The sequence below is a fragment of the Saccostrea cucullata genome, unplaced genomic scaffold (assembly GCF_032062105.1).
Source record: "Saccostrea cucullata isolate Sc308-1 unplaced genomic scaffold, CSIRO_AGI_Scuc_v1 ctg1320, whole genome shotgun sequence".
Lineage (NCBI taxonomy): Eukaryota > Metazoa > Mollusca > Bivalvia > Ostreida > Ostreidae > Saccostrea > Saccostrea cuccullata.
The window spans coordinates 319939-333197 of record NW_026930614.1 but is presented as its reverse complement, the minus strand read 5'-3'; the positions used below and the strand labels follow the sequence as shown (position 1 = coordinate 333197).

Genomic DNA, 13259 nt, shown 5'->3' with positions numbered 1-13259 from the left:
AAAACCAAGACTTTAATTTATCGCGGGCATTGCTATATATACTTGTTTAATACGGTTGAGAAGGTATGAATATAGATGTACACGTAATCGATTTTCGTAAAACCTAAAAAAACAATCCTCCATTCTTTATTTTTAAACGAATATCGAATGAAAATCGCATAGATTGATTTATACCAGGATGTAAAATACTAGTACCACATAAAACGAAATGAAATCCACTCCAACAATCCTGTAGGATTCACATGTACTTAGTTTACATTTGCTATCTATAAGTATGTTGTTGAATAGAGGATATCCAGTTGAGCAACGATTTCAAATACAGTAGGTCTTTGTTTGGGGTTAGGATTCAAACAAGCTCGAATTAAGTTCTCCACACCTCCCCCTTTCCCTTTAGAGATCTTCTTTTCAAAACGTCTTTCAAGATCAATACGTTCACCATTAATCAACTCCCATAATGTAAGTCCGAGTGAATAAATATCTGAAGCTTTTGTATGTGGAAAGATGGAGGAATCTCTAAGTTCTGGAGCCAGGTATATCAAGGTTCCTCGACCACGAATTGTCTGCACACTATCAATATGCTTTGAATGTCCTACGTCACAGATCACGACATTATCGTCATCATCAACCTAAAAGAATTCCGTATTCAATCAAATGTCTTAATCAATGAGTTACAAAAAATAATACTGATATCACATAAATATGCTTTTAAATACCAGTATCTGAATTGAAAAATCTAGACCATCCTGGAGATTTCTGTTAAAATGCCAAATAACAATAAAACACACTAATAACGAAATTCTAGGAAAAGTATACGTGTCAAAAATCAGTCCGCATGCAATACCCGGTACGTCTGGATACATTATATAATTGTTTGATGTGATTGTTTGAAATACATGTACGGTTAATCCTTAAAAGAATGAAAAAGCTAAATAAATCAAAGGAAATAAAGAAATTCTTTACCAAATAGTTGGAGAGTTTAACATCTCTGTGTATAACTTGATGTTTGTGTAGAAACCGGAGGCCTCGCGCAGCTGCTTTGGCGTATTTGATTCGTCTCTTCTGATCAGTACATTGAAGTACGTCTACAAGGCTACCCTTATATCTCTTCATAACAAGCTGTAAATGATAATGACCCTTTTCAACGTGACCAGCAGAACCTTCATATTGTACAAAGAAGGGGTGGTCTTCATCTGCTTTCTTCAACGACAAATGCCTAATAATGAAACAAAGAAATGTCTAATAATGAAACAAAGCAAATGGCTTATAGAGAAACTAAGCAAATGTCTAATAATGAAACAAATCACATGTTTAATAATGAAACACAGCAAATGTCTAAATATAGTGAAACAAAGCAAATGTCTATCAATAAAACAAAGCACATGTCTTTAAAAGAAACAAAGCAAATGTCTAACAATGAAACAAAGCAAACGTCTTGGAATGAAACAAAGCAAACGGCTAAAAATAAAACAAAGCAGATGTCTAATAATGAAACAAAGACATTTTGAATAAAATCTACGTCATAAATGCTTGCACATCAATCATATAATGTCTTTTAATTTAGTAAAATTAAATAAAGAGAAGCAAGAGAATTTCAATATTTTTAAGAAAACATGAAATAATGTAGATAAGAAATGATATTTAAATATTGCTTAAACTTAAAATTAATTTAAGAATTTGGACATATACCCACTTTAATAAATATCTTTCTCGAAATATTGAAGAGTCGCAGGGTAGAGATGTTTTATAGTCCCCCTTTTCCTTAGTCGAATCTTCTGCAGGCGTTTCTCGGAGTTGCATTTGAATTTCCTTCACAGCGTGTGTTTCATTTTTTCGCGCCTTTATCGTAGCATTATAAACATTAACTTTTTGATTATGATGTCCTATCCCTTGGTCATAGTGTACTTCTATCTCATCTGAGGAAAATTCATGCTGCATAATGGAACCAACATAGACGTCCCAAAGACTTTTGGCGATCTCATTAAATCTCTCACAGACGGACGAGCGATCTGTGTTTCCCTTTAATGAAGGATATTTTTTGTTTTGGTTTAAAATATTAACAAGTTCAATCCTATGTCTATTCATTTCCTGGACACTCTTATTTAAATTACTGGCCATATGTTCTTTGATTTTGGCCACCACCTTTTTGATGAGATTTTGTTTCGACATACTGTCATTCTCCATTATAGACAATGCAAATTCGTAAATGGCGAAAGCAGCAATTCCAAGTCCAACAGGCCATAGAAATAGAGCCACAAAAGGTAGGACGACCTTGTCGTTATCAATTATGGAATTCTCATCTTGAGCTACGGTTCCTTGAAATTCCCCATACATTAGTTTTTCTTGAATTTCTGACCTCATCCTGGACAGTGTGTATTCCATCTCTATGTCGCAAGCCCGCTGGAAACTTTTAAGGACTGGGCTTATTTTATCCCTCAAAGACATCACGTCTTTAATTGTGAGCTCGTCCATTTGTATTTCATGATCTAAATATCTACGGATCTTGTCTTCATATAAGGTTTGAATGCTTGTCATTTTATCTGCTATACTGGAGTCAGTTTTCAAACGATCAAAGAAATCAAAAACTTTTTCTAAAGATTCACGTGTTTTAACGTCAATCCGAATAATATCTTCCATAGATTTCCATTGGTTTCCAAATTTCATGAAGGCAGACGTACATTCAATCAAACGTGTTAACCACCTATATATAGAGGAGAAAAAGAAAACACTGCAAAACAATATGCCTAAGTATAGACACACTACCGAGAATTAAGGTAAAATACACAAATTATTTTCTTTGACTTTCTATACTTTAGACGTTTAGTTATAATAATTTTTTTTCTCCATACCTCTAAAACGTTAAAAATGAGACAATTAATTGTTAAATAAAGTCGTTCAGCTAATTTCAATGACTGATTTTTATTTTTCCTAATTTTTGTGTCTTTCCTCGCTACAAAAATAATGTACATATTCGTCTTTTAACATCGTCGTTCCATCCTATATTAACTTATGACCAAAATATACACATTACTTATTGACAGATTTCTTTTTAATATGTTTAATAATCAGAATACGAATCCAAAAAATTTCATTTCTGCAAGTTATAGAGCTAATGAAACGTAATTTCTAAAATAATACACACGCCAATAATTATGTTAGATACCAGATTTTTAATAGTCATGCAATGTTAGAAATACACTTTTTCAAAATCACAACTTTCCAGTTTCAGTTAAAAGTATCAAAATTAGAACAGCATTGAGTAATGTTAGAATTACCAAAGAAAACGTGGCAAAACCAGAGAACTTACATGCAGTGCTCCTCCAATAACAAACGTTCAGATTTTATTAGGAAATCTATTATTTCTCTTTGGAGTGTCATCATGCTCTTTGTCGTATGTTTCATCTAAAATACACAATCCATAAAAAGTGATTTAACAGACAAAGTACCGGTAATTGCTTTAAAGTCAGATGTTTGTTCCCCCAAAATTTGAATTTTTCTAGGTACAAGAGGTGAAGCCAAATGGTCCAATCGTACCCAAAACAGAACTTGACCTAGATATTTTTACGATGAATCTGTATAGCAAATTTCATTTCAATATGTGCAACCTCTGCAAAGAAAATGAACAGAAACAGCAAATTATTGGAATTTTCTAAGTTCAAGGGGCATAACCCTGTCCAAGATGGTCCGATCGTACCCAATACAAAACTTGACCAAGATATTGTTATGATAAATCTGTATACCAAATTCAATTTCAATATGTGCGACCTCTGCAAAGGAAATGAACGAACACTGATGGTGGACCGAAAGACCGACCGACAGACAGCAGCAGAGCAATATGCCCTCCCTTCTTCGAAGGGGGCATAATATAAACTGAATTGCCTACTGTGTAATAGCGCTTAGATATTTAAGTTCAGTAAACTTAAATTTCCTTCGATCATTTAATGATCGATATAAAGACCTTTAAAAATTATAATTATGTAGAAAGCTGACTCTTGTTTTTTTTTCATACAATTGTTTGGCCATTTTTATACACTTAATTGTCTTTGGAATTTTCCTTTTCCAATCAAGACAAGGTAACATGACAGGAGTGACCGGTCGACAGAGGATGCTCACTCCTACATGACACCTCGTTTTCTCTGCTCCATATGTGTATTGTTTCAGTAGACTTCTTATACCCCCGCTTAAAAAGCGGGAGGGTATATAGTGATCGGGATATCTGTCAGTTCGTCTGTCTGTACGTCCGTCCATCTATTAAGCTTAGGGGTACCCATCTCTTATTCGCAACTCCTCATTTTTCACTGAATGAAATTTAATGAGACTTCACAGAATCTTTATTACATAGTGCCATTGTGCATCTCCAATTTTACTTTTTGATCAGACACATATTAAAGGCTTCCCAAATGAAAACATGGACACGACCATTTTTTCTATAATTACTGAAGGACAACCGTCTCTTATCCGCAACTCCTCCTATACCACTGAATAAATTTTAATGATATTTTCAAATACTCTTTATTACATAATGCCATTGTGCACTTTTTATTTAACTTTTCGAGCTGACACTTAATTCGAGTGTCCTATAGCACAGCATGGACTTTGCCTCCCATACCAAAAGGGAGGCGGGGGGGGGGGGGGGTATCATTCTGTGCTCACCGAACCTTTCTTAACTCTGCTTTCATAAGAAATTTCTGAAACAGTACCAACCTTTGTCATATTGTCAATAAAGATTATCTGGCTCCTCACCACCATTGGCCAACGCATTTGGATTCTGGCAAGTATCTTGTCTGTAAGATCCGATTTCCTTCTCAAATCGCTAATGATACTTTCTGGGCAGTTTGTACAGACAAAAAGTGCTGTTTGAGGATCCAAAGTTGAACTTTCTATTGCAATTGCATCAGATATATCAGCCATCAACTTTTGCAGCTCACAGTGGAAAAATACAAAACACGAGAGATAACAGATTGTTGATAATACCTAGGGTGCTTATGATGATCTCGTTATCAATTAAAGAATTTTATTTTCAAAAATATACTACATGTTTTACTTTTGATACTTATGTAAGACGTTTATTTTTCAAAATCCCAACAAGAAGCAGGTTTCATGTACAATGATGAATTTTTCAACACTTACTGTAGGTCCACGTACCCCATGATCTCTGTGTATGTCTATCATAAATATGAATGTGTGGCACTTGTCAACATTTCGAAGATATGGCTTAAACGATTCTTGATGGTCCGAATCAATGCCAGGGAAATCCATAAATATAATGGGCAGTCGTCCTCTCCTCTGAAAGTTAGGGATTCAAATGTGCTTTTTGAGTGGTTAAAAGACCTACACTTATTAAATTAATTATGATCATGTAACCCTTTAATAGTGTGTCAAGCTAAAAAGAAGTAACTAAAGTTTCATTCGTGCTGCAGTGACAAGGTTAGATACAAGTGGTTGTGTATCGGCTGAAATACCATTAGCAAGAACAGATCATTTTAAGCACCGGTATTAAGATTACAATATAAAACAATTCAAAAGGATTGTTTTCACAATTAATTCCCTAATACAAGTATCACCGGATAGAACGGCGCATTCGGGGTGGCGGTGGGGCGTGACTCGGGGTGGCGGCACCGAAGCGAGAAAAACACCATCAAGGTGTGTTTACCTGAATTTTTTTCATATGTTCAGACGTCTTAGATCAGAAAACTGTATGCTACGGAAGAGAACAAATATCAACGTACCTCTGACTGTTTAAAGCAGCCTTTGAGAGTGCTCCGTTTTCTCAAATACTCCTCCTCATTTTTCGGGGTATCAACGTTTTCGACTTCTGACATGATATTCTGTTTCAAAATTGAACTCAAAGGGGTTTTTTCCTCACATCATCAACAGTAATAAAGTTGTACGATAGAATTTAACTTCAGTCCTACTTTAAAAGTCAATATATGTTACTAATTAAGCCAATTTAGGCTTCAAACTCTATGCGACGATCGGGGTGGCGGTTTTTATGTCTTGCGGGGTGGCAGCATGTCCGAGAAATAAGGATTATTTTTTCATTCAGCATTCTCCTGGCCCCCTTACGAGACAAAAAAGATTCAGGTCTCTTAAAGAAATTTAGATTATGGCATGGCATGATGTTATTTCGCTATAAATGTGGCTATGTCAAACTTTAAGAAGTTTATTTTATAATTTAAAGTCCGAACTGAACAAGAAATTGACACTTTATCATGATCAGTGCGTATTGCTTTATACAAGCAGTTGCTACATTTAAGTTTTGAACAAAAGTCCAAGTTAAGCAGTATAGACCACTATACATTATAAGAGAGAGGTAATTTTGTGGAGCGATTGTTTTGGGATTTTTACGATTTTTACCTATTGCACACATGATGAATAAGTATAAACAATTTAGAAATTCATTTATGAAGAAAGATTTAATATCGGGGGTGGGGGTGTTCTGTTCACAAGTATCTGTGGTCCATAATTTTGCGACAAATTTTATCAGTTTCATTTCTTCAAAAGAAAACTCGATTTTATGTATTCTTACAGGGATGATGCAGGGATATCAATCTTGAAACATTACAAAGTCCCTGTCCATTTCGGTTCTGGTTGTCCAGGATAAGATTTGATAGTAATGCATTGATTGGCGCACGATGTTTTTCCAGGAATATTTTCCAGCAAACCTTGCTTCATTGAGAAATATCTGTAGATAATTTAAAAGATTATATTTAAAAAAAAAATTGCCAAATGTCTTGTACAAAACGAGTGATCTGATTAATATATTGTTGGAGTGCCGATTATCTGATCTGCGATTGGCAAAAAGATGAGACAAAAATAGTAAACTTCAAAGAATAATAAACACGAAAAGAAAAAATGGTTAAAAACGACTATGGTTCGTTATATTGATGTGTTGTTACAGCACTAGGTTAGTGAAAACTTAAAAGTTGAATGGAAATCATGTTATTTCAAATTATATTTATCCCTGAACATTTTTCTTGTCCCATGTTAAGGGTGGGTGGGAGGGGGGTCTCAAGGACGTTTTTTACTCCACCACATACATATAATTATGTATGTTACCGGTCTTGTAGGGTAGGCTTTCCCCCCTAAAATCTCCCCCCCCCCCGGAAAACTGACTCTTTAGACTTTCCCGCGGAAAGCTGGCTCTAGAGTAGAATTTCCCCTACGGAAATCCCACACCAGAGTCAATTTTCTGGGGGGATCCTAATCTGTATAGTTGTTATAGAGTTTGATTTCCATAGAGCCTCATAGTCAATAACCCCCCCCCCCCCCCCCCCCGATGAAATATAATTTAAGGACAGATGATACAAACAAACCTTGAAAATTACAATTTATGTGCTACTGAAATCACTTTTTTATTCGCTAGAACTTTATTTTCGAGTAATTACGCGAGACAGTGTGCTCGCAAAAATTTGATTCTTGCGTATAATAGTATTCTATAGAATTATGTAGAGCAAGAACCACAATTCGTAAAAAATTGTTTCGCTTATCAAGAGTCAATGACTATCTCGCGAAAATAAGGTGTCTCGAAAATATAGTGATCTACAGTATTTAAATATGTAAAATGAAAGTTAAATTTTTCATTAAAGGTTTCAAAAATGGGATTTAAGGAGATTTAATATGACGAAAACATTGTATAGATTAATAAGGATGGTTACAGAAAGGTGGAAATTTGAACATCATAGTAAGTTTACAATTTTAAAATATTTTAGAAATTTTATTATTGTAATCATTTACAACCAAAATACATGTAGGTCCAAAAATATATACCAATCTAGACATCCATTTTTGTATGTTTCATTATATTTTGAGAATATTTACATTTCATTTGAAAGCTAAATATTTTGGTTTAAGATTACATGATTTGCCTTACAATATAAGTAATTAAACCCACTCATTTACCTTTTAAAAATCAGTTTGCCGTTTATCTTTTTTTCACAAAGATACTGAGTATTGCGGCTGTGGTTTACATTGACTCTATAAACGAGGGGGGTCCTACTCTGAGAAAAAAAGGGAGGAAATTTTACTCTGGTATGAGTTTCCCCTCAGTGGAAAATCCTACTCTAGAGTACGATTTCCGGAGGGGGGGGGGAAGCTGGCTATGGGGGACATCTTACTCTACAACACCGGTATGCTCTCGTTGTCGTTTTTATGCTTTTTATTTCAGTTCATTTTACGTTTGTTCCAATGGATTAGACCGAACATGGTCGGGGGGGGGGGCATTCTACAGTTTCTTTTATGGCAAAGCCCCACCCACTTTTTGCAAAGATAGACATAATAAAGACATTGAACATTTTGGGGGTAGTTTTAACATCCACCCCACCCCACCCCTTTCTACACGCACAGGTTACAGTGTATTCAAAGAAGGGTGAGTTGTGCTTGGGGTTTTGAAAAAGAAAATGGTACTGAAAGAATATTGATCTATCCTAACACCTCCCCCAAGAAACAGGATTTAGCGTTTGAATAATTTACTTCTTTTGCTTGTCAATTTTTTTCCAGGTTTGAATTTTGTTCTCTTTCAATTAGCACCACTCCTTTCATTTTTTTCTTCTGAAGCTAATGTATGGTAAAGTTTTTGTCCATTATTGAGGGCCGTATTGGGATTTTTTATAGTGAAATTATTTGTTGTTTTGCATTTAGTGGATGGGATACCCCCTTCCCTGCTCAATTAAAAGATATAGGAATGGATAGCGATCATCTATGATAGATTTTCAAGTTTTTTGCCCATAATTAGTCAAATTATGGGCTTTAAAAAAGTTGGCCAAACCTTCTGCACATAATTATTGCATTTTACAAGTCAACTTCATGTAAAACGCATTAATCAAGTGCAGAAGGTTTGGCCAATTTTTAGCATGTAGTGTGATACACATAAATCGACAATTTCAGTTAATTTCACATCTTTCGGCTATGAACGTATGTCCCGAATAAACAGATTATCACAATATGATAATTTAACAACAGTCACTCAGTTGTTGTTTTGTTATAGTTTAGGGATAAGTACAAAGATGTTTATATGTGTATAAAAATTGTGATTGAAATTATCTTGATTATTCTGCTTAACATAGGCTTTTGTTCATTCAGTGTAGCAACTGTACATAGCAATACGCACCACTACATTGTATCATTATTAAGTGTCTATTCCTTGTTCAGTTCGGACTTTAAATTGTAAAAATAAACTTCTTAAAGTTTGACATAGCCACATTTATAGCGAAATAACATCATGCCATGCCATAATCTAAATTTCTCTAAGAGACCTGAATCTTTTTTGTCTCGTAAGGGGGCCAGGAGAATGCTGAATGAAAAAATAATCCTTATTTCTCGGACATGCTGCCACCCCGCAAGACATAAAAACCGCCACCCCGATCGTCGCATAGAGTTTGAAGCCTAAATTGGCTTAATTAGTAACATATATTGACTTTTAAAGTAGGACTGAAGTTAAATTCTATCGTACAACTTTGTTACTGTTGATGATGTGAGGAAAAAAAACCCCTTTGAGGTCAATTTTGAAACAGAATATCATGTCAGAAGTCGAAAACGTTGATACTCCGAAAAGTGAGGAGGAGTATTTGAGAAAACGGAGCACTCTCAAAGGCTGCTTTAAACAGTCAGAGGTACGTTGATATTTGTTCTCTTCCGTAGCATACAATTTTCTGATCTAAGACGTCTGAACATATGAAAAAAATTCAGGTAAACACACCTTGATGGTGTTTTTCTCCCTTCGGTGCCGCCACCCCGAGTCACGCCCCACCGCCACCCCGAATGCGCCGTTCTATCCGGTGAGTATAGTAGCAAATTTATGATTCTTCAAATTAAAAACAAAACATAATTATGAAGTCAATTAAAATTTTGATCAGATATCACTCACAGGACGTATGCTTTCCAACAAGTCAGATGCCATATCAATACTGCCGCTGATATGTCGTCCCTATCAAAATAATCAAAATACATTGTACATGTATTCAATAAATATGATCTAGTCTATCTCTATGAATTTCCTCATTATATTGATATTGACTTGGTAAAGTAACCACAGATAAAATTCTATAATTCGGGTCGGTTTCGTTCAAAATATAAATTGACTGAATTTTACATTTAAAAGTCTTGAATGTTATTTCTCCAAAGGAAAAACCAGTGAATCGGAGAAAAAAGCGAAGTTCTGTATCTTACTGTCAATATTTTTGACATGTAGTCCTAAAATGCTTCTGTTGTAACTTACCGCTTCTTTAGTTTCTGTCTGATGCATGCTCTGAAAACGAGAAAAGAAATCAAAACAATAAAAAACTGCAATAAATGACAAATAATGCTTTCTTATAACTTGAAGTCCACATCTTTCTTTCTCCATTTTTGTCACTAGTGTTTTTCGTAGGTAACAAATTTGTAATAATAAACTTCCTTAGTATTATATACTAGTATAACAGATACAGATAGATGCAAGTATGAGACTGATCTAAATAAAGTTAAAGTATTTTTTCGAGTATTATATGGAAAAAACAAAAGCAAACTTTCCAGGTTGATCCAATTTGGACTTACCTGACAGAAGTTTTTATGATCATTAATGGCTAAGAAGATCGTATATATAAAATGGTCTTATTCAAACTTTATGGTAAATGTTAAAAGATTGGTTGAATACTAGTACCTTGAAGATCATCAATGGCCAGTATATTTCGACTTTAGTAACTCTGATTTGATTATCAGTCTTGTCCTTAATACAGGCCTGAATCCGATTCCATTCGTCGGAAGTCGAGTCAGGTGGTAAATTAATATCTATACGCTGTCCTGTCCCGTAGTATATGATTCCTAGTCTAGTTAAACAAATAAGATTATTCAGTAGATTGACAAAATCATTTTTTTTAAGAAAGAGAAATGTGTAGATGTAAAAAATTAGTGCATTATTATCAATTGTAAAGAACAAATCTTAAATCTTTATTTTAAAAGGTGTGTCACTTCAAACATATGCTTGAGTTTCTGATTTACAATTATATCTATTTGGTTTATGAAAACAAGGCCCCAAGATCATGGAACAGACTTAGACTTAAGTCAAATTTTCAAGAGCCTGTTAAATGTTCATTTACAATTTAATTTATCTAAAAACTTGCAAATTGCAACACTTTTGTGAATCAATACTAAAACATATTTTAAATTTGATCTGCTTGACCTCCACAACATCTAAGTATAAAATAAACATTTTAATATAAGCTGAAAATGTTCTATGATACCAGGATTAGGGTTAGGTCTTCCAACAATCTTTTGGAATTCCCATGGGTACAAGTTGTGCCCCGTTATCAGCAGATCTTTTTTGTATTCATATGAAAAAGAATTCTTCCAAAGTCTTACGTGAAAAAAAGAAAACATTTGCTGTGGCCTTCAACTCGACATTTAGATATATCGAAGACGTATTGTCAATTAACAATGGTTATTTCCATTTTCATGTCGTAACAATATATCCAAGTGAGCTTTAGATCAAATATACCACGGACACGGAGTCTAACACATCTGTTTCATATTTTAATATATATATGATATATTACTTGAAAAAGACGTTTATGGTCATCTAACAACTAAGCGTGATAAACATGATGGCTTTCACGTTTACTTATGTAGCAATATATACTGTTATCACCTGTTATCACCTGCATACGGAGTTGACATCTCTCAGTTGGCTCGATACGCAAGAGCATGCTTTATGTATGAACAATTAATAAAACGAGCTTAAGTTGACCTTGTCAGCCAATACAATTTATCATTGAGTCAAATGCTGACTGACGTTTTTCAAACTTATTGTTAGGACACTATTTAAACACTTAATTAAGGAGGCTAGGTGGTCAACAAATTAACCACCAAATATACTTTAAATATTTAGATATGTTATATTAAACTGTCAACTATCATTTGGCGAAATTTTTTTTTTTTTATAAATTTTAGTTTTAAAATTCGATCATTTTATTATAATTTACTTTATATGGAGTTCTTCTTCTAGAGGAAATCAAAATAATCCTACGTGGCACGTTCATTATCCTACCTCTGATGTTTTGGAAGTCCATGTTTGCACAACTCCTATCATTTATTGTTTAATGGACTTTTGAGCTTGAATACTATTCGTTATCCCCATATATTAACCTCTTTTTAAAAAAACTAATAATGTGGGTTTTTAAAATCAATTTCTGAAACATATTTCTTCAGGTTAAGGCCATTTCTTTTTTCATTTAACATTCTTGGCCTATAAATACCTCACTGGGTTATTGTGAACCTCGCAGAGAACATTAGTACAGCTTCCATGGTCGGTGGGTAAATAGTCTCCACCCATCAGTAAGTTCAGAAAGGTCGACTTACCCACTGCCACCTCTCCTATAATAAAGTAATCATAGTTAAATTATTATTATATGAGCTGATTTTGCCACTACTAACTGATTGGCCAAAATTCCAATAGCTTGAAAATGATACCATACTAGTATGTCACACTTCATATCAAAGTGATTAAAAATAGAGTTCGCAGTTGTTATGAAGTCTGAAATCAACAAATGAGCAAGCCTGTAAACTGTAAATTGGCATTATAACAGCTAGTTTTTACTTTACTTCTAAGAGATGGGTTCCATATCTTGGTATACCTGCTATGTAAACACGAAGCTCACGCTGCCCATCCTTTAAGCTCTCCATTCTTCTCTGTAGAACCTCTGTGATCGTAACATGTGAGTCTTTCATCATATGGTACTGAAGGGTAAGTTTCTCCAGTGTATCTAACTGGCTCTCAGTGAACACTTCATCGGCCTCTTTATACAACTTATAGCACTTGTTGTATTTAGCATCAGAGAACATCGAACATATTCTTTCCTGTAAATGAATATGGGTAATCGTAAATATTTCATCAAACTACATAACTTAGGCAAATCAATGTGTTTAAATATTCTTGTACAGTAATATTGGAAATACACAATGTGGTGTATGAAAAAAACAAACAATCAAATTCATCACAAGAAATACTGATTTGAATATTAAAAAAGTTAAAAAGTTAATGTGTTTGAATCATAATATGCTTCTGTTATTACAATTATGGGATTATAAGAAAAAGTTTATTGGAAATGTTAGAATTTTTATCTCTTAACATCCAAGAAAAATGAAAAAAGAAAAGAATTATGACAATCAAAAATCATTTATATTCCTTTTTTATTTTTGTTATGTTCCTTTTTTATGAAATAATTTTCGACAAAGCTAACATTTTGTATACTTACCGCCGGGTCATCGTCTGTGTCACAGTTACCGGCCAT

At 34.1% G+C, this 13259-nt stretch overlaps 1 protein-coding gene across 1 annotated transcript; it reads right to left on the bottom strand.

Moving 5' to 3' along the window:
* Window positions 1-225: 225 nt before the first annotated feature.
* On the bottom strand, window positions 226-13259 carry LOC134229262 (dual serine/threonine and tyrosine protein kinase-like). Its single transcript, XM_062710974.1, has 14 exons — window positions 13224-13259; window positions 12603-12825; window positions 12225-12342; window positions 10634-10799; window positions 10214-10243; window positions 9863-9922; window positions 5727-5825; window positions 5128-5283; window positions 4698-4920; window positions 4081-4105; window positions 3305-3379; window positions 1691-2698; window positions 961-1213; window positions 226-626 (listed from the first exon to the last, which is right to left on the bottom strand). Exons 1-14 carry the CDS (start codon window positions 13257-13259, stop codon window positions 267-269), a joined length of 2832 nt encoding a protein of 943 aa, XP_062566958.1. The 3' UTR covers window positions 226-266.

Excerpts from the sequence above, each read along its gene's own strand:
- LOC134229262 (XM_062710974.1), bottom strand. The coding sequence starts at position 13,259 with ATGGCCGGTAACTGTGACACAGACGATGACCCGGCG. Across the intron at positions 12,343-12,602 it reads GCTTCGTGTTTACATAGCAG|GAGAGGTGGCAGTGGGTAAG; the intron begins GTATACCAAGAT and ends ACTTTATTATAG. Across the intron at positions 10,800-12,224 it reads GTTCACAATAACCCAGTGAG|ACTAGGAATCATATACTACG; the intron begins GTATTTATAGGC and ends TTGTTTAACTAG.